Genomic DNA, 22371 nt, shown 5'->3' with positions numbered 1-22371 from the left:
CAAGCCAGACTGGATTCATAGCCCAGCTTCTTCATTTATTATCCAAGGGATTCTGGGCAAGTCACTTGACCTCTCTGTGCTCAGTGTCCCCATCTGTGAAATGGGACAACAATAATACTATACTGCCCACATAGAGTGGCTGTGGGGCTTAAATGGAATAAGAAGAGTGTCTGGCACAGAGTATCTGCTTAATTATTGTCTGTTGAATAAATTGACTTAAAGCCCAGAATTCTAGATAGCAAGTAGCTGAAATTAGGTCACCTGACACAAATTAATCTTCACCTTCCACCATAAAAATTCAATTTGGAAACACACCCCTTGCTTTGGTAAATTTGCTTGATTCAGCAACATAGTAAGATAAAATAGTTGCCAAAGTTGTTTTTCAGGAAATGGTTTGAGACTAAAATAAAAGCCCTAAACCTAGTAATCAGGAGGGTATCCTGATAAACTGCCTATATGTGTGTTCCCCACCAGGACTCACAGCTCTGGGAGAGAGACCAACATTGTTTTGTCTAATTAATAGAGGAAGGAGATAAGACATGAAAAGGTTGCCTTTTGAAGATATTCAATATTATTTGTGTTCCAGGAAAACCACCTGGGAGTAGTCATTATTATCCCTGTTATACAACAGAAGAAACCGAGGCTCAGAGCGGTTACCCAAGGTCATACAGCCGGTGAGTTGGCAGGGCCAGATTCAAACCCAGATCTCCCTGATTCCTAAGCTCACACTCCCCTCTCCCCACAAGGTGAAGTTCCCAGGTAAGGCTGCCTTGAGCAGAGAACAGGGCTGCCTCAGACTTCTTGTGAAAACACACAGAGACAGACAGCACTCTACCCATGGAGTTTTGACACCTGCTCACCCTCAGGACTGAGGGACTGGTTTTCTCCTGGCTGAGAAGGGTCTCTGGGTTTACAGAAATGCACTCAAGATCTTAGAGAAAAATGGAGACCCAACTTATGAGAGAAAGAAGCAGGCACTGCCACAGATCCACCACCTCTTGTGGAAAATGATCTCAGATGCCCTTCACCTTGGCTGGGGGACATGCCCCATCCCCCATCCCGTCGCTCACAAACACTAAAGGCAGAGATGAAAGTGCCTGCCTTCACACAAAAGCCACTTGTGGTTTCCCTCCCCGCTCAGCGCACCACTTGGGAGGGGCTTTCAGTTACTTCTCATAACTCAGGTGACTTTGTTTTCTCTGACACAAGTAATAAGGGGCAGAAAGAGGTGTCTACTTTGTTGCCAGAGCCTGCCCTGGAATTAGCCTTGCACCATTCGGAAGACCCAGCCGTGCTGAGCGCTGAGCCTAGCAGCCCCTCGGCGAGGCAGCGATGCTCCCTGGTTCCCCAGTCATGTCCTGGCAGCTCTCTGCAGTGGTGGTGCTCTTCGTGTCCCTGGCCGGTGAGTGACACACATGACTTTCCATGGTGACCCTGCTGCATCCGGTCCTATTAAATGTAAATGCATTCTAGTGCCAGTGACCAAGGTGGGACAGGACAGATTGGAGATAGCTGTAGTGGCTTCAGCTACTGTGGGTATTTGACTTGGGAATGCCTCTTTATTACCTTACATGTGGAGCACGCCTTCATTTTTTTTTTCCAGAGGCTTTCACAGTTTGGACTTGTTTTCCATGAGTCAGGCAGAGGAGGTGTCAACCCTGGAAGACAGTGACACTGCCCCTGGTTCCCAAATGGTCTCTAGGCACCTGATTAGGGAGAGTTTGTACAAATCTCTTCAATTTAAGAGATGGAGAACTGAGCCAGGGCTTAGAAATGGGGCTCTTGCCAAGAGCCTGGGGAAATCATGTTATGCCTTTCTTTTTCTGCTTTTCTTAAATGGAGCGCTATGTGTATATTGTGTAACATTGAGTTGTGAAGATCAACGAGATGTGGTCTGACAAACTGTGCCATCTCAGAAAGATGTAAGCCAGGGCATCAAAGATTTCTTGTTTCATTACCAGTATAGGTCAGATCAAAGAGACTGTCTGGGAAGCTGAGATTTTAATGATTCTTTTATGTCTGTGCCCCCTGCTTTCACCAAGAATATTTTCTCCCTAGGACGTTGAGTCCTCTTATGTGCTTTACCAAGTTTGCTGGTTGATTCACAATGCCTTCTACTACCACTGACTTGAACATGTGAGGGAACTAACTCTGTCCACATGGCCTCACTAACATGCTCAAATGGGAGACACAGCTGCACTTGAGTGTAACATGAATTGTCATGAAAGTTGGGTGAAAGGTCAGACCAGTTCCCCTAATCCAGGCTGTTTTTCTTTGTGCCACACGTTCAGAATTAGAGTTTCACATTCTTTTGGAGACAAAATGAAAAGTAATCATTATATTTAGCAGAGCAAGCCAATAAAAAAGCAGAAGATCTCAATGTAGCAGTAACCCTCAGTGATCTGTCTGTGGGCGCCAATTCAATGGCTGGCAGACGACTGGTGGATTCAGGAGGGCAATGAACGTGTGATAAATGCACAGGCAGGTGGAAAGGAAATGCCCACGTTGCCCTTTCGTCTCTGAGCCGTACATTCTGAGAGGTGAACGTGGGCGCTCAGCTAACAAATGGCAGCCCTGAGATTTGCACCCAGGAAGTTCAGCTTCGGGGTCCATGCTCTGCACTTCTGCACTACACTTCTGCATGCATATGTTCAAGAAATACTTGTTGAATTGCATGTGAGCAAAAACCATTCGACATTTTGCTTGGAGAGACATAGCTTTTAGGTAAGCTAACTATGTAATCTTTATCCAGTCACTTTGCTTCCCTGATCTCAAATTCGAAACCCATAAAATGAGGAGATTTAAGTTTGTATCAGTTAAGTTTAGGTTCAGCTGCACATAAGAGACTAGCGCCAAATAGTGAATTAAACAAGACAAGTGTTTGTTTCTGTCTCGAGTGAAAACAAGTCCAGAGGAATTCAGACCAGGTCTGTCTGTCTGCCTGAAGAATTTCTCCTTGTGATGGATTCCCCACCTCACCCCATGGCACTCGGGGCCTGCTTCAATAATAACACCTGGGCTCCCCTGGTGGCACAGTGGTTGAGAATCCGCCTGCCAGTGCAGGGGTTCAGGGTTCAAGCCCTGGTCCGGGAAGATCCCACATGCTGCAGAGCAAGTAAGCCCATGAGCCACAACTACTGAACCTGAGCTCTAGAGCCCATGAGCCACAACTACTGAGGCCGTGTACCACAACTACTGAGCCCACGTGCCACAACTATTGAAGTCCATGCCTAGAGACCGTGCTCCGCAACAAGAGAAACCACCGCAATGAGAAGCCCGCGCACCGCAACAAAGAGTGGCCTTGCTCACCGCAACTAGAGAAAACCTGCACACAGCAACAAAGACCCAATGCAGCCAAAAATAAATAAATAAATAAATCTATTAAAATAGTAATAATAATAATAACACCTGTCACACTGAGGAGTGTAGTCCACTTCTGTGTCTGCCTCACAAGGCTTTGCGCCCCTGAGAACAAAGACCTAACCTCAGAGCCTGGCCTGGAGCTTGGCTCAGAGGAGGCGCCTTTGTATCTGCTGAATTGGGTGTGGCGGGGAAACCAAACTAAGCCTCTCTGGGAAGGCCCGACTGTCTGGGAAATATCTAAAGACACAGTCCTTGTGTGGTCACTGGCTTTCCCAGGGCCTGGCCGATGGGTTATCTCTCATTCCTCCTGCGAGTTGTAGGGAAACCAAAACCTTCTCACGCCCCTTCCTGCAGTTCACCGTCTAGAGGAATACAAACAAGGGGTTAAGGCTCTGGGGTACTCATTTGCTGAGTCTCTTGAATCCTGGAGAGGAGATGCTGAGGTTCTGGGAGTGGGAGCTTCTCAAATCAGTGTGTGGACTTCAGGCTGTGTCTTCAGAGTAGAAGGAGAACTGAGAGAATCTGAGCTATGCCCTCTGCCCTTGCTTCTGCCCACTGCCCTCTTTGTGGTTTTCAGACAGACCAGTGAACTTGACTAAACCTCTAGGCCAAAGATCCCATTTAAAAGCTATGACCCAATTTTGACCAAGATTGGTCATATATGTGTGGTCATAAACAAAAATTTTGTAAAACAGAGTATTTTTCAGAGCATTGTTTCCATTGAGTACCTAACAAACATACGAACTTTCTGGGATGTATTTCAATGCACAGCATAGCTACCTCTGTCAACTTTACATCTAACTGCCTGCCCATCTTTTATACCCCACACTCCTACAGGGAGATGAGGAGAGGAAGGGAGGGACCAGAGTGGAGAAGGAGAAGAATATTAGAACAATATTCCCCAGACTTGTTTAATTGTAACACACTCTGTTACTTTCAGTCACTTTTGGTCCTGCCACCTACCAGCCCAGGCTCCTGTCTGTCACAAGGTCACATACCATATGGAGACACCATCACCTCCAGGCACCTCACAAAGACCTATATACGAAGCACACTTGACAGTGTACCATGAGTCTTCTTGTCCTGTTTGGGGTGCTGTGCATTCATGAATGGCCAATGTGCTTTTTTCCCTTACTTGAGTTCATTCATCACTGCTGAGAGAGGAGTTCTAATTGCATTATGAGGACGGCTCACCCTTTGAAAGGGTGTGCTACTCAGTTGAGGAAATTCTACTCAGTTGAGATTTGCTTTAGTTCATAAGCATAAGCTGTACACAGTGGGATTTTATCAAGGATCTAATCTTCCAGGAGAACAAAAGTCAGGTGGTTCCCAGTCTCCCAGAGTTCTCTGCAGCAATCTTTGCTTTTTACTACAGGATATTCCTAGATACCACATCTGGGAGTGAATTCTATTTCTTCATAGTAATACTATGACCCTAACTGGGTTCCCGTTGGGTTCTTGACCCAGGAAACAGCAACTCAGGTTCAGCCCAAATGAATTATGCAAATAAATCTTCCACAACTGTCAACCTTCATAACAATCTTGAAAGGAAAAATCTTGTTCCAAGCTCTACAGTATAGGCATAAAGATTCCACGTATGATTTTACAAAGATTTGTAAAGTAAATCTATAGCCCATAAAATCTGCAACTCTCAAATATCATACATTTCAATTGTCCAAGTAAACATTTTAGATACAAGAAAAGACTCTTTAGTAATAGTCTCAAGTAACTTAATGTCATTAATAATGTTTTCTTTAAAGGTTATCAAAGGCATTTTGAACTGATACTTTTGTCTTTCCCATTTTGCAAACCAGCTGTGCAGAAATAATTTATAAGTGTTACTACTGGGCTTAAAGTTAGCCTTTTCTTCTGGAAAATAATCACTGTTTTAGCATGTGGGCCTTTGAAAGACTCACTGAGGACCACCATTATGAGGGTTTAGTGAACTGGGGTCACTGGAGGGGCACCCTACTCGTCTCTCCTCTGCTTTTGTCTCTTCTCTTACCATTCTTCCCAGTGACATGCACCACCTCCCCCCATGCCCAGATCCAAGGGCAGGCTTTGGTTCAGACAGGGGCTTGAGTCTCAGCTTCAAAATTTACTAGTTGTGTGATTATGGTCAAGTTAATAGAATTTTCTAAACCTGAGTTTCCTCATCTGAAAGACAGATAAAGATTAGTACCCGTCAGAGAGTTTTTGAGAAGAGCTGGTGAAAGAAGACCCTTGACCTGAGGCCTGCCATGTAGTAAGTGTTCAGTAACTTGGCATTTTTATTGCTATGGGGAAAGTACCCACCTAGAAATGTATTGGATGAAAGGAAGAGATAGTAAAGGTGTTTATGGATGACTTTAATTAGATATGAAATTCAGGACTCTATAAACACCAGCATAGAGTGATCTTTCCCTTTTCCCCATGTTTTTCCAAGTCACTGCCCAGCACCGGGCAGTAACAACTCCAATGAGTGAAAATACAATGCGTAAACACAGTGAAACCATAGCATTGAAGAGACAGTGCCATCTCTCAGTGTACCTGATCATAAGCTCCCAAGGGACATCATCTGCAGTTGTCTACTTTCTGGCTTGCTCTGTGCTTGGAAGGAGACAAGGATAGAACTATTCTGGTTGAAAAAGATTCAGAGGCCTTCGGCCCTGAAGGGATGGCCCAGGAGAGAACCTATGACAATAATACATACTCTAGGTATGCTTAATAGTCCAGGAAGGCTTTCACTCAAACCACCTTGTTTGAACCTGTTAATAACCCTAGGAGGTCTACAATGCTATAACCACCATTTACACATTCAATTATTTATTCATTCATTCCGTATCCACTGAATACCTTCTATGCACAGGCACTGGTGTTGAAAAAAATTACCCACAGTTCCCACCTTGAGGTTGCTTTTCATCTAGTGGGAGAGAGGCACAATTAATAAATAAACATATAATCAGGGCTGATATTCTGCTGGTACACACTGTCTGGACAGGCTTATTGTTAAATATTTGAATACCATTCCCTTATATAATTACAAGCTATGATTAGTGCAGTGAAGGCAATGAATATAATACTGTGATGGAGAATTGTGGGGATGGGGAGCTGTTTCATGTGGGGAGGATGGGGAAGACTCTTTGAGGAGCTGACATTTAAGCCAAACCATGAAGGATGGCACACCAGATGTATCAGAGCACTTATGGATTAATTTAATTCCTTAGTTGGAAAAGTCTGCGCCACTCTAAAGGTTAAGTAAGGGAATGACAGAAACTGGAGTACATTTTGAAAACTGATGGCAGGGCTTCCCTGGTGGCTCAGTGGTTAAGAATCCGCTTGCCAATGCAGGGGACATGGGTTCGATCCCTGGTCCAGGAAGATCCCACATGCCACGGAGCAACTAAGCCTATGCGCCACAACTACTGAGCCTGCGCTCTAGAGCCCGTGAGCCACAAGTACTGAGCTCATACACCACAACTACTGAAGCCCAAGCACCTAGAGCCTGTGCTCCACAACAAGAGAAGCCACCACAACGAGAAGCCCGCGCACCACAAGGAAGAGTAGCCCCTGCTCGCCGCAACTAGAGAAAGCCCGCACACAGCAACAAAGACCCAATGTAGCAATAAATAAATACATTTATTAAAAGAAAAGAAAACTGATGGTGAAATAAAAAATGGAAGGGAACTGAATCTCTTGTCATTGGACCTAATTGTGCATAGATTGGCAGAACACATGGCAAATATCCAACAGTACAATTCACACATCAGATTAGGGTTTGTACTAGATAATCTTTAAGGTCCCTTTCGAACCTGGGATTACATGATTCTCTGAAAACTATATAAGTCTGTGTAAATCTTTATTACTGTTATTCATGCTGCCCCAGCTCTGTCAGGTCATCACAGCAGCACCCTACCCAGGAGCACACTCTACCCAGGAACTGTCTGGATTCACATTTGAAGATGGAAAATGAAGAGACATTGGCACTTAGACATCTAGCTGAGCACGCTCGCTGGGGTGATAGTACCACACCCCACACAGAGAAAGGGGAAGAATATCTCCAGTATGCTCACAACCCGGTAAAAACATGGGTGCAACCAAAACGTTAAATTGTGGCCTTGTGTGGGGCTTCCCTGGTGGTGCAGTGGTTGGAAGTCCGCCTGCCGATGCAGGGGACACAGGTTCATGCCCCGGTCCGGGAAGATCCCACATGCTGCGGAGCGGCTGGGCCCGTGAGCCATGGCCGCTGAGCCTGCGCGTCTGGAGCCTGTGCTCCGCAACGGGAGAGGCCACAACAGTGAGAGGCCCGCGTACTGCAAAAAAAAAAAAAAAAAAAATTGTGGCCTTGTGGTAGAATTTTGAGTGACCTTCACTTCACTGTTATTTCCTTGTAAATTTCCCCCAAATCTGAAAAACACATGTTAATTTTTAATGAAGAAACCTTAAAGTGGGAGTGGGGGAGGGCTTCACTCATGTGAGCCATTGGTTGGTGTATTAACATTTTTGTTTCCTAATTTGCAGTGATTTTGCATTATGGCAGTCATATGAGAGCAAAAGCATTTCCGGAAATCACAGGCTATTCTCCACCTGCAACAGTACAGGCCACAGCAAAACCTTCTCTCCTGCAGCCAACGAACCGTGTGCCTCAGAAAACTTTAGCAGCAAGGTCAACAGATGGGCATGTCGCCTCTCAGATAGCTGTCACAACATCCACCTCTGAGACCCTAACCACACACACAACCATAAAAATTCTAGCAACAACTTCCCTGGTAACTGCAGACAGCACACCCTCCACCAGCCCGACAGCCCACACCCTAGTCACAGCCCTGGCCACACCCAACAAGTCACACACGGCTGCTCCAGTCACTGAGGCTACAATCAGCCCCAGCACAGGTCCCAGTCCACCACCATCCACCGTCACCCCGCCAGCCCACAGAACTGGAGCCAGGCTGTCGACTTTCGGCCACACAACTGAGAAAGCCACCCAACCCAGTAACCAGACCACCCTTCCAGCAACATTGTCCACCACACCACACAACAGCACAACCAGTCAGAAGCCTACTCAACTCACCCACACCCCAGGGCCCACCAGCACAACCCACAGAGCCTCGCCTGCCACCATAGCTCCCAGGCCCACCCTCGCACCCCAGCCATCATCAGCCAAGACTGGAATTTATCAAGTTCTGAACGGAAGCAAGCTCTGTATCAAAGCAGAGATGGGGATAGAGCTGACGGTTCAAGACACGGAGTCGGTAAGTCCGGCACAGGACTATAGCACTGCTTCAAAAAGTTTGAGTGGGGAGTGCCTTGCTGAAAATGAACGTTCCCCTGCATCCTGTATCTTGGAATGAAATAGGTATCTGCGGGCTCCTCTTTCTCCAAGGTGCTCCATTACGAGGTGGATCTGTTTTAGAACACATACAAAAATAGACACTGATAGCGACTGTATGAATGAAGAAAGGCACACACCAAAATTTTAAATATGCACACCCTCCACTTTTAGCCACCATGGGCAGAGTGTTGGGTGTGGCCAACATTGACCCCAGCCTGGCCCTGCTCCTCTGGATGACTCCCAAGCCTCAGCAACTTTCCTGTGAAATGAGAGGTTTGCATTAGACGGTCTTTGTGGTTCCAGCCAGCTGTGACATTAATATGAAAAATCCAGGTTAATGAGAAGATTGGAGGGGGTGGGAGTGGGGCTTAGATTATTTGATTTACTGAAAGAATCACTATAAAAATTCTTCCTTTTTTTTGCACAGTTTTTATGATTTCAAGTAAAACTTCCACATTTGGTTTTTATTTGAAACAGAAGTACATTAGATAGCAAAACCTTTCCTGTAGCGCCCAACATGTTTGCTTGAACAAAAATTAAATTCTACACGGTTTTTCAAGAATATACCTGCCATGAATTATCTATCAAGGAACTCCTCTCTGTGAGAGCACTCCTTCTTTAAAAAAAAATCTTTTAAACATAACAGTTTGGAAATGAGAGGTGTCTTCCAGGGACTTTGAAATTCTCCAGTGAACACCCACTAGCCTGGAGTTTCAGGCTCAATTACCAGCCTGTGCTTCTGGTCTCCCGGCTAGAGTTTTCTTCGACATTCCATTGAGCCAATCTATTTTATTTGGTTTAGGTTTTTTCACCTCAGAAATACTTCAACATCGACCCCAATGCAACCCAATCCTCTGGGAACTGTGGCTTCCGAAAATCCAACCTTCTCTTGAATTTCCAGGGCGGATTTGTGAATCTGACATTTACCAAGGTGAGGCTGGACTCCTTACACTAACCTGCTCTAGCATCGCTTTCCCTGTCCCTCACCCTGGGGCCCGGTGGTGCAATCCCACACTTTAAGTTCCAGGGGAAACAGACCTCAGAGCCTTTTGAGATATTCTCTGATAAGAATGAGGGTCATGGAGATGGAGAGGAGGCAAGTGTCGACATCTTCTGTTTGCTTTCTTCCCTCTTCAGCCTCCTCTGTGCAGCCCAAGAAGGGCTCTGATGCCTCTTGGGAGAGATGTGGCCTTTGGGAACCTGGCCGAAGTGCCATTTGCAAACCACCCCAAGGAGGAAGCTGTACCGATGAACAGACCCATAGAAATACCTAGTGGGCAAAAAGAAACAGGATTACTCTGAGACCAAAGTCAAATGTCACAATAGGTTCTTTCCAACCACAGAAGGCAAAATTCAGGGACTAACCAGGGGCTGGGTTTTCCAGGCCATATCCTGGAAGGGGGTAGGCAACTGAGTAGAGTGGAAAAGCATGGTCATGAGATCAGAGTCTTGGCTACAAATTTGACTCTGTCACTTGTTCTCCTTTTGACATCAGGCAGGCAACTTAATCTGTTTGAGGTTTGTTTATTTGTTTGTTTATCATTTGAAAAATGGGGAAAAGAATGAAAGATCACTCCTGTAAAGAGCTTTGTTGAATACATGGAAAGTGGATGCTCAATAGCCAGTAGCTGTGATTACAGTGACCGAAAAGGACAAATGTCTTGGGAACACAGTGATGGTCAACCCCCTCTCAAAGGAGGCTTGCCCCTGCTTGGCCCAAAGTGTCTTTCAAATAAGTCAAGAGGACCCTTGCAGCTGGGACTCGGTGTGGGCCTCCTTCTTACCTGTCTAACGTGACCCCTGAAGTTAGAGGGTCTTGGTTAGCAGATCTTGGAGAGCAATGAGCACAGACTTTGGGATCAGACAAATCAAGATTGACTCACAGTTATAATACTTACTAGCTGCATGACCTTGGACTAGTTGGGGCATGTTTCCTCATCTACAAAAAGGAACTAGTTATAGCTACTTAGTGGGACCCTTGGGAGAATTAGAAATGGTATATGTAAACCATCTAGCACAGTGCGTGGTACATGCAATGGTCTTTATTGCATGGAGTTATTGTTATTGTTATTGTTAATGTTATTGACTTGGTCTCATAAGCTTTTTTTTTTTTTAACTGGGGTATAATTGCTTTACAATGTTGTGTTAGTTTCTGCTGTACAGTGAAGTGAATCAGCTATATGTATACCTATATCCCCTCCCTCTTGGACCTCCCTCCCACCCCACACCCCCATCCCATCCCATCTAGGTCGTCACAGAACACTGAACTGAGCTTCCTGGTCTCATAGGCTTTATCCTTCTCAGGATACTTTTCTCCTTAAGGTAGAAATGCCCCTGAGAAGTTGGTGGTTTCCTTTCAGTACCAAACGGAAACAAGCATAGTCCTTCACCAGAAGAACATTCAGGGCAGAATAAACGCTCTATTCCTGCACAACTGAAGTTAATCTAAAAAGGTGTCAGGGATTTTTTGAAAGTCACTTTGGCAAAATGGCAGAGGATAGGCATAAGCATTTATGCTTTAGTCTAGGGCTTGATCCCACCCAGCCCACTGGCCCTGTGAATAATTGCCTACAGAAAGGCGTCAGGAACCTCCAGTGTCTGTGTGGGGCACACAGTGGCCACTGCTGCCAGGCTGTAGGCAGAACTGCAGGCAGGAGTGTCTTGGCACCTTTCGATGTCTTTCTTTGCTCCTTTCCTCCGTCTCCTGGAACGATGCCTTCAGGCTGGGCTCTGTTTGACCAAGCTCCACCCAAGTGCCGAATCCCAGCCGTTCTGGAAATCCTCTGTGCCTCCAGAGGGTGGACAGGAAATAAGTGTCCAGTAGAGCTGGAAGGACCAGCAGGGCTCCCTGCCCCCGACACCTTCGGGAAGGAGCAAGGTGAGCCGCTCTCAGTCCACGGCCCCAGGTGTTGCAACAGCTGCTTTGCCTGAGTCTCACCAACCAAACTCACCTGATTCATTCCACTGCCAGCACCAAAACCTGGAGCAGGCAACCTTAGCTATGCCCCAAGAGAAAGCAAAAAGGCTCATAGAAAGTAAAAGTTCCCACCAGCCTTAGCCCTTCTGGGGAATTTATGCATTTTAAAAGAGAGGTTGTTTAAGCCAGAGCAGTGGCCACAAATCCAAAGATTACAGGGGCTAAGCATAGAACTTAATGAGTGACGTAGTGAAAAAGTAAAAATGTCTTTTTCCTTGAAACAGGCAGGCCTTATTTTTTATTTTGACACCTTTGGGGAAGACTTTATTTCCCCATTAAATCTGCATAAGAAAAGTGTTAGAGTAAGTGTGAGGTGAAAAGCGGCAGCCTCAGTAGTGACGGGACAAGAGGGAGGGGTTGGTAGTGCCCATCCTCCCTACCAGCCACTCCTCAGCTCCAGCTGGCAGGGTTGGTGGTGGGGCTGGCATCTAGCCCTGGGGACTGTCACTGTCCTTTATGGTAGGTGTTCATTCTGGATGGTGGGGTGTCCTGCATGGCCACTGCCCTGCTGTGCCCATTAAATATTTACACATCACCTCTATCAGGTGGTAATAAGAGACCAGTGTTTGTCAACCCTTATTGTTCAAGAGAAGGTAGAAATCCCAATCTTTTTCTGAAAGCACATGACTTTTTAGTGTTGGCAACACATTTTTAGACATTTGAACACTCCATTGGTCAAACAAAACAAAACACAGCTGTAGGCCCGCTTTGGCCTGTGGATCCCGGCACTGTGCCTTCTGCCCTAACGGGGAACTATGTGAAATGCATTTAGGCAGGAAAGATGTCTAGATTCTTCCACAAGAGAAGTGGGCTCAACAATTCAGTCAACCACTTTTCACATGTTGCTACCTTCTACACCAGTGCTTCTCAACAGCAACAGTATTAACACTTGGGTTTAAACAGATAAGTCTTTGTGGCAGGGGCTGTCCTGAGCCTTGTGGGATGTTGAGCAGCATCCCTGGCTGCTGCCTACCAGATGTCAGTAGCAACACCCAACCTCAGCTGTGACAACCCAAAATGTCTCCAGACATTGCTAAATGTCCCCTGAGGGGCAAAATCACCCTCGGTTGAGAACCAGTGCTCTAGAGGAAAAAGAGAGCCTTAGAAAATAGGAATACATGTTAGTTATAACATTATAGATGTTATAAAGAGAACCAAGTTGTAGAATGATAAGTGGATGCTGATTAGCAAGACTGATTTGTCAGCCAATTTACCAATAAGAATTTACTGAGCACCTACTTTGTCGCCAACACTGAGCTAGACATAATGGGAGAAATAAAAGAAATATAGGCTATAGTTTTAGGTTTCAAATCATGTACAATAATTTGTCTTTTTTTTTTTTTTTTTTTTTTTTTTTGCGGTACGCAGGCCTCTCACTGTTGTGGCCTCTCCTGTTGCGGAGCACAGGCTCTGGACGCACAGGCCCAGCGACCATGGCTCACGGGCCCAGCCGCTCCGCGGCATGTGGGATCTTCCTGGACCGGGGCACGAACCTGTGTTCCCTGTATCGGCAGGCAGACTCTCAACCACTGCACCACCAGGGAAGCCCCCAATTTTCCATTTTTAATATTGAAATACTGCCAATGACAGAAACGTAAAGAAAAACTTGCCTCCTAAACTGTCACTTGATGTTGTTGTCAGTCAAGACTTAACTTATCCGTATTATTACTGTGTGACCATGGACAAGTCACTAGCTCTCTCTCTGAGCCTTAGTTTCCTCCACTATAAGATGGGACCAACCAGGACCTATTTTGTTGGGCCATTGTGAGGGTGAACTGGGCTGACGTATGTGAAAGTGCTGAGCACAGCGTCTGGAGAGGTGTGTTTCCTGTCTCATTTCTCTCAGTTTCATTTTTTAAAGAACGAAAATCATTTCCATGTCAATGTCTCATTTGATTAAGGTGACAGTGCTGAAAGCTGTTCAGACCCTTCAGCTGCAAGATAAATATATCTCCTTTCCCCCTACTCCCCACAACTTCCTTGTTTTAAAGGATAGTTTGTTTTAAAAACATCTTTCAGTAACTTTGTGTAGAGTTTATGTTTCTGTTCTCCACACTATCCCTTTCTCATCCACCTGGTTGGAAGGGCAGTGCAAGCCTCCAGCGCCGGCTCTGGGACCTGGGAGAAATCAGTCACCAGGAGAGAGGAGCACCAGGGCGAGGCAGTGAGCTGGCCAGTCGACGAGGTCTGGAAGTCGAATAGTGCCCACCCACCTGGTGTTTCTCCAGAGCCTTTCAGGGGCATTCGGAGCCCTCTTAGCTTATAGACTCCTGAGAACTGTTATCAGTGTTCAAATGTTAACACACTCAAGAGTGCGCTGTTTAGAACTTGCCAAGAGTGCAGCACCATTTCCTGCCCTGTTTTCCCTTGTGGGGTTCCCTCTGCCTGGAATGCCCCTCCCACCCCTCATTCATCCTTTGAGATGAATTATCAATTCATCTTCACTCTGTGAAGTCTCCCCACCCCAATCCCCACCTCCATCCCAGATAAAACTGGGACACTTTCTTCTCTTGGTTTCCTGACCCTCCATATATTCCCCAACCTCCATAAATGCACTTACCACACATTTTGCCATCTTGAAGGCAAGTCTTTGACTTATTCACATTCCTCTCTCTAGTGCCCAGCCCTGACTTTATACATAGTATATCTTTAGCAGATGAATCCATAAAGGAGTGAATCTAAATTTCACAGAGAACTCTGGGGCAAGTGGCCAAAAAGTAGACCAGTAGCTCTACGGAAATAGCCTCTTTGGCCTCTTTTTGTGACATTCAGAGCTTGCTTTCTTTCTTTCCTTCTTTCCTTTTTAACTTTTTATTTTATATTGGAGTATAGTTGATTAACAATGTTATATTAGTTTCAGGTGTACAGCAAAGAGATTCAGTTATACATATACCTGTGTCTATTCTTTTTCAAATTCTTTTCCCATCTAGGTTGTTACATAACATTGAGCAGAGTTCCCTGTGCTATATAGTAGGTCCTTGTTTGTGATCGTTTTTAATATAGTAGTGTGTGTATGTTAATCCCAATCTCCCTAGCTATCCTTCCCACCCCCCCAACACACTTAGAGTTCATTCTCTAAGTCTGTGAGTCTGTTTCCAGAGCAGAGGTTTCTTGATGAAGTCGACAACATTGAACAAAAAAGGCCTGATTGATGTCCACATCCTGAACATCTGTGACTGTGAAACTCCCACGATACATTTTGCAGAAGTTGAGGAGAGGACCCTGGGCCTCACAGTCATTGGCAAGCTGCATTCCTGGGCAGGCTTGACTGGCTGGCTTGCTCTGGACCCTGTCCTTTGCTAAGGAGAGTGTTTAAGTTCCTTGAATTAAGACCTTTTGATGAGATATTGCAGAGTTCTCTTTAGACACTGGCGGTGAGGAGCCACGTTGTCAGCAGCCATTGGTTCAGTAGTGAAATGGTACTTCTGCAAATGGTCCCTTCACATGCACATGCTATAAGTGCTAAAGTACCATATTCAGCTATTAGGAGTCCTTGGCCCCCTTTTGTCACTCTCCAACCTCAACCCCAGATGAGAAAAACACCTGGCAGAGAATAACCCCGTGGGTGTCAAAGGAGAAAGCAGGCACTATAAATTGCAGAATGTGTGGCATGTAATTTCCCTTGGGCTTTGGGTTAAATCTGACACCTGCTTGAAGCTCTCAACCTCCCCACCACTGCCCTCCTCTGTATCCACCCCATTCCCATCCCTGAGAGCTAAGGTTTCAGCCTGGTTCTTTAATCCATAGGGCTAGCTAAGCTCAGCTCACTGGCTTGTTCTATCTTTCTTTCTGTTTGTGGTGGATCTGAGCTCTAGGAGATAGATTAAAAATTATCATTTGAGCTCAGTGAGAGAGGTTTACTGGGGAGGGGAAATCTTTTTATTACTGTTGTTAACAACACTAGTTAAAATTTGAGCAAAGACTTTGTGATAAGTTTTTTACATGATTGCTTCATTTAATACTCACATCAACCTAAGAGGTAAGTCCTGTTACTATTGTCCGCATTCTGCTACTGAATAAGAAAAAAAATTAAATTTTTGCAATGTTCACCAAGATTCAACAACTTAACCTAGGTTACATGGGAACAGAGACATATTTTTAAAATAGTGTTTAAAAATTCTTAGCAACACTTTATTCTCCCAAATAGGAGGTTAACCACTCTCTTTATAACATTTCATAACCAACTGATTTGCTCAGCAACTTTGTTCTTTATGGATGGTGTAGCCCAGGAGTCAACAAGCTATGCCCCCCCAACCCCCAACCAAATCCAGCCCGCCACCAAAAAATGTACAGTCTATAAGCTAAGAATGGCTTTTACATTTTTTAATGCTTGGAAAAAAAAAAGAAAGAATATTCTGTGACACAGGAAATCATATAAATTCACATTTCAGTGTCCATAAATGAAGTTCTTTTGGAATATGGTCACACTTATTTGCATATGTGTCATCTGTGGCTGCTTTTGTGCTAGAATGGTGGAGTTGAGTGGTTGCTACAGAGATCCACAAAGCCTAAAATATTTACCATATGGCTCTTTACAGCAAAAAACTTGCCAACCCCTCCTGTAGAATAAACTTCAGCCCTGTTACCATTCAAATTAGGCCAAATTCTGAATTTCTGAGTCTAAAAAAAAAATGCTTTGCTCTAGTTTAAATAAAAGACAACTTTATTTTCTTTAACACAACTCCACAGAAAAAGTGGGTACCATGGTCTAAATAAGACTCATTTGATATCAGCAGCATACATTATGTAAAACTTGGAATCTCAAGGAAACTAAACATTCCACTGACCTCTTGTTTACAAAAGTTCACCTAACAAATGCTCTTCCTTCACCATGAAGATAGACAGCAGCTCAGTCCCAGTCAACGTCTGGCTAATTTTCACTCAGTCAAAACAGAAGGAAACCTGGATACAGGCTCCGGACTCAGTCCTGTTACATTATGAGATAAACTTGCAGTGAGTATGAGCACTGCCATCTGCTTTGGAAGGCCTCACCTTAGGCATTAGCCCTATAAAGCACCAGTTCTGGTAGAGCAGGAATAGCCCTTCCTGTCAGGGCATGCAGCTGGGAGGGCCCATGCTTGCTTTAATGCTTTACCTCCCCTCTTGGAATTCTTAATAATTTTTGATCTTGCATTTTTATTTTGAACTAGGTCCACAAATTATGTAGCTGGTCTTGCTTCCTATAGATTATTATATATAGGCAAATATATTCCAGGGAATATGAAAGAAAGTTCTTGCACAACAAATTTTTTCTCTATAACCACACATCCCATGAAGAAAGTGTAGAGCAAGATCCCTTAGACAAGATCTTGCTTTGTCTCACCTACAAACAATATGAATCAGAGGTAGAGGCCTATCTCCTCTGAGCTCTTTGTTCTAAGCTGTAAAATGGGCTGAGAACATTTATTCTGCCTCAAGGGGGTTGTGAGGATCAAAGAAGGCAGAAAAATGCACTTAGTAAACTGTAAAACAATTAAAGAAATACAAAGCACCCATTCCTTACAGCGAGGATAGCTCTAGGAGATGCCACAGGAAAGGGAAGACTTCAGGAGGTATCCCATGGAGCTCAGAGCTGGCCCCATCACTGTTCTCCTGCTGCTCTTTAATCAATCTCTTGCTGCAGCCCAAGCAATTTCCAAAAACAAAGCCCTCATATCACAGCCCTGCTTAAAACCCTTCAATGGATTCTCTCTGCCCTTAGGATGGGGCAGGGATTTTATAACAGTGACTGTGGGCCCTGACATACAGGTCTCTCTTATGCTAAAAGGGATCCCAAGTAAAGAATATCCTGGGAATTCCCTAGCCGTCCAGTGGTTAGGACTGCACTTTCCCTGCTAAGGGCCTGGGTTACTGGTCGGGGAAGTAAGATCCCACAAGCTGCAAGGCGTGGCAAAAAAAAAAAAAAAAAAAAAAAAAAGAATAACCTGAATAAACTGTATGTAAAAGCAACCCAAGGGCCTGGGTCACAGTTGTTTTTCTCTAAAAAAATTGGATGGTCCAAGCACATCATCACATCATCCAACTTGCCTTTGAGACCCAAGACTGAGCACCTTGAATGAGGCATCTGGGTCTTATTCTTCCCCCAGGACCTAGAGCAATGCCTGGTCTGGAGTGGATATAAGAGAAGTTAAAGGCTAGCCAGGTGGCTTGGGGTCATATCTTCACCTGCCAACTATTAAGACTGTGACCTTGGGCAAGTCACTGAGCCTCCATTTCTTCTCCTAGTGGTTGTGGGGATTAAATAAGGTGAGGCACAGAGGTGCCTGCCACACAGGAGAAGTACCTGGCACGAGGTGAGAAGCCAGTGTGTGGAGCTGCTTCAATGAACTGTAGGATCTAGAGTTCAGTGCATCGATAGCAGTCACCTCACTGGAACAGTTTGTATTTCAGGAACCCTTACTGTGTAAGCAATCATCATTTCATCTACAAACAATATATAAATGGACTAGAATGTGGTCAAGATTATTATTGCTAAGTTCCTTTAATGACTACGAAAAGTAATTCAATTTCAGATTCTGATTTTGGTTGCTGTACCGTTTTTGGCAACTTACTTGCAGATAGTTTTCTAATGAATGTTTAAAAGCAATAACACTGTAAATCACCTACTTTAAAAAATAAAAACTCCTTTTCCAGCTTAACTTTCATATCTCAATTCAGTTCGTTTTAATGTTCCATACCCTGATTCTCTCAGGAAGTTATAGGGCTGTTTTGTAGGGTTTTTTGGTTTGTTTGTTTGTTTTCCAAAAGGACAGTCCCTGGATAAAACGTGGAGCACTGCTTTATAATTCTGAACACAACAACCTGGGGTCTTCTTCTAGAGAACAGCCAGTAATCTCAGGGTTAACCTTTTCTTTCCAGAATCCTTCATGGCCCCATGTAACCATTTTGGAGACATGAACCCATTAATCTGTTTAAAATCATTGATACCCTATCCAGGAAAATCCACACATAATTTTGCATACACTGTTTTTCCCAGGGGGGTTTATGGACCCCATCAAATCCACCCACGGTAGCCTTAAGGATGAATGGTCTCAGCTTGAATCCCTACCCTAAGATATTAATTACTAATAAAGGCTTAATGTATGCCCCCCCAAACCCATCCACCTTCCAGATGTATTTGCATTATAACAGGGGGAAACTTGGCCCAGCTGAAGGGACTCAGATCATACCAGTGGAATTGGAATTTCAGGCTCTAGCAACAAGCATGCAATAGAGAAATTTTCAGCCAGGGGCAAGCCATTACTTATTATCTATTTATTGTATGATGTATTTACTTCTTTGGAAAATTTCAAACACAGTTGTGGCTCCATACCAACATACCCCAAACCCCCATATCAATGATTTAATAGCTGGAATCCTGCCTAAACAGTCTGTAAACTAGGATCATAAACATAAAAACAGAGATTACCCAAAAGTTGACACACTGCTGTTTTACAGGATGAAAACTCGTATTATATCAGTGAGGTGGAAGCCTATTTGACCGTCTCAAATCCAGGTAAGTAGTTGGAGAAGCCTGTTCTATCAGCGATGATGCTATGTTTCTGGTTAGCTCAGTTTTCACCTTGCTAATATGTGATGCTGCCTTTGAGAAACAGACTGAGAGAGCAGCCAGCAATGTAACTTTGAGGGAACTTATTATTGATACATCTCTGTGTGCTTCAGTCTGCTTGTCTGCTCATGCAGCAAGTTGGCTACGTTGTATCAAATCAGCAACAATAGAGTTGAGTGACTTTTGGACAGATTTGCTGTTAATGGTGAGGTTTATTTTACACTCTCGGAATCATGCATTCATTCTACGAAAGTGTAGCTAGTGCCTGCTAGGTTCCAAGCCCTATAGTATGTACTCGGTATCCCTAATTATCTAAACATATAGTCCCTGCCCTCATGGAGCTTACATTATAGAAGTGGGAAGAGGACCATAAACAGATGTATTAAATTATAATATATAGTTAAATAGTGCTAAATTCTACGAGCAAAAAAAGCAGGATGAGAATGGAGAGGACTGGAAGGAGTAGTAGGGAAGCCTTCTGAGGAGAAAGCCCTCTCTGAAGAGGTGAGGTTCGAGCAGAGAGCTGTCCCCATTTGAGGACATCTGGGTCTGGGGAAACTCTTTCCAGGCGGCAGGAACTACAGGTGCCCAGGCTCTAAGGAGTGAGCTTGCTGGGGCACTCAAGGACCAGCTGGAACCAGTGTGTCCAAGAGAGCAAGCAAAGCAGCCAATGAGGTCTGAGGGGCAGCCAGGCCAGAGCACAGAGAGCCTGCGGGTAAGACAGGGTGAGGACTTTGGATTTTATTCTAAAGTGTGAAAAGATGCCATTGGAGGGCTTGGCGTAGGGAAATGATATATCAGATTTATATTTATAAAGGTTCACTTTGGTTGCTATGTGAAAAATTACCCAAAGTAGAGCAAGTTGAAAGAACTCCTACAGTGTTCACTTCTAGGAAAGTAATGCTCCCAGTCAAGTTGAGGGAGTTTCTCAGAGGCCTCAGATGTTTCTCCAGAAAGCCTAGACTTAGATAACACACTGTTAGTGAGCACCTCCTTCGTGCCAGGTCGTGTACTAAGAGTTTTCATGTCTCTTTTCTCCTCTTCAAAATTCTTTTGACTGGCTTAAACTTATTCTTTTATTAATTAAGGAACTTATACTAAAGAAACTTGCTGAGAAATGAAAATGTGAAGATATATCTATTTTAAACTTTTTTTTTTTTTAGAAAATGTTGGGATAGGAGTTTTATTAATTTATTTATGCTGTGTTGGGTCTTCGTTTCTGTGCGAGGGCTTTCTCTAATTGTGGCAAGCGGGGGCCACTCTTCATCGCGGTGCGCGGGCCTCTCACTATCGTGGCCTCTCTTTTTGCGGAGCACAGGCTCCAGACGCACAGGCTCAGTAGTTGTGGCTCACGAGCCCAGTTGCTCCGCGGCATGTGGGATCTTCCCAGACCAGGGCTTGAACCCATGTCCCCTGCATTAGCAGGAAGATTCTCAACCACTGCGCCACCAAGGAAGCCCTGATATATCTATTTTAAATATTAGCAATATTACATTGGTATTGCTCAAAAAGTTGTTGTCAATGATTATCGGTTAAATATAAGTAAGATGTCACAGTTGACCTTTTCATATGCATTATCTCAAATGAGTCTCCTCATATCGACTGGGGAATAAATATTGTGCATGCTAACTTAAAGCAGCTAACGTTATCACTGGATAAGGACCAAATTTAGCTACTAATAGGGTAGTAATGTCTCAAGGGGCAGGAGAAGGGAAAGTCAGACCAGAAACTAATTGAGAGGCTGAGGGAGGGGAAAAAACAACTCTAGGTCCCCATGCTCAAGGCTCAGCAGTGGCAGCAGGAATCGTCATACTCCTAGTAATGATCATTTTCATGTCAGTGGTGGCAGTGGTGGTGGTGTTAGTACAGTAATTAGTTGTAGTTACAGGGGTAGTGACCGTGGTGACATTAGCACGAGCAGTGACAGTAGACTACCCCAGGATATAACACAAGATACAGTAGTGTACATGGATAATTCAGTACATCATGTAGGACGTTTGCATGTATAAATGCAGGAGTCTGCAGTAAATATGACAGTAACGGGCAGGAGACACAACAGCACAGCAGTTAAGATAACAAGCTCTAGGATCAGATGGCTTGAGTCCAAATACCACTTAGTAGATGTATGTTCTTAGATTTACGTTTTCAACTCCGTCTTCTCATCTGTAAAATGGTGACGGTAGTACCTATCTCAAAAAATGTTTGTGGGAATTAAACAGGAAAATGCACGTCAAGTCCTTGCACAGCACCTGAAACACAGTGAGCCGACCCTCCGTGTGAGATGTTATGTCAGATGCAAGTGAACACACCCGCAGCAGCAGGAGAGGAGGGAGCTTCCGGACTCCCTCAAAAACAGCCCGTGGATGAATTCACTGAGGTCCATAGTCTGGTCCTCAGCCCCGGAAGCCATCAGCGGCTGTTTCTTCAAGGAACCTGACCTTAAACCAAGGTCATAAAACTGATGTATAAAATCAGAATGCCAGTTTGTTCATTCATCATGCTACTGTTTCTTATTGTAACTGCACGGGGACCAAGACAGTTGGGTACTCTGCCAATGAACTTTCTCCCATTTGGGAAACCAAACTATATTCAGAAGGGTGCCTGGTGGAGGTGGAATTAGAGCAAATGGAGTTATTAAATTTTTTAACATCTTTATTGGAGTATAATTGCTTTACAATGGTGTAAATATTTTAAATGTTTAACCCCATGGGCCTTGAAGCACTCATCTCCTTGAAACGCGTGTGCCTCTCACGAGACAGGGCCAGTCCTTGAGCAGGTTCTTCTCTCCCAGCAGCACTCAGATGGATGGAGATGGGCCTCTCCCTTCTCTATGCTTCCATGAATGATGCAACAACCCCTCCCAATGATGGGCTTAGTCGTTCCTTTTGCTATATTAATGTATTCAGTGTGGTGACATGCAAATACTCTGCTTGGTAACTTTGCATGTCTCTGCTCTGATTCATTATGAGTTCATGTGATTTTTGTCTCAGAGAACAATCTTACTTCTTTTATTTCTGAAGTTTTTGTGGGCACTTTTTTGTGCGCAAGCACTGACAATAGTCCCCATTGACTCTGCCCCCAATGACTTAAAATAACTGAAGAAAAGATTCCGAAGAGTTTTTATTTCAATGTTATCATATTCTAATTTATGTGAGATTGCCCCCATATATG

General features: G+C 44.4%; 1 protein-coding gene across 1 annotated transcript in view; it reads left to right on the top strand.

Annotated features, from left to right (window-relative positions):
* Positions 1–1353: 1353 nt before the first annotated feature.
* LAMP3 (lysosomal associated membrane protein 3) overlaps positions 1354–22371 on the top strand; it is a 32549-nt gene continuing 11531 nt past the window's right edge. Inside the window, exons 1-5 of the mRNA XM_060100071.1 lie at positions 1354–1402; positions 7864–8027; positions 8064–8594; positions 9477–9605; positions 19089–19146. Of these exons, the coding sequence (XP_059956054.1) occupies positions 1354–1402; positions 7864–8027; positions 8064–8594; positions 9477–9605; positions 19089–19146 (931 nt within the window). The remainder of the gene's footprint in view (positions 1403–7863; positions 8028–8063; positions 8595–9476; positions 9606–19088; positions 19147–22371) is intronic.

The sequence above is a fragment of the Mesoplodon densirostris genome, chromosome 5 (assembly GCF_025265405.1).
Source record: "Mesoplodon densirostris isolate mMesDen1 chromosome 5, mMesDen1 primary haplotype, whole genome shotgun sequence".
Taxonomy (NCBI): Eukaryota; Metazoa; Chordata; class Mammalia; order Artiodactyla; family Ziphiidae; genus Mesoplodon; species Mesoplodon densirostris.
Note: the sequence above shows the minus strand (reverse complement) of the source record. Positions and strands in the feature narration are given on the sequence as shown.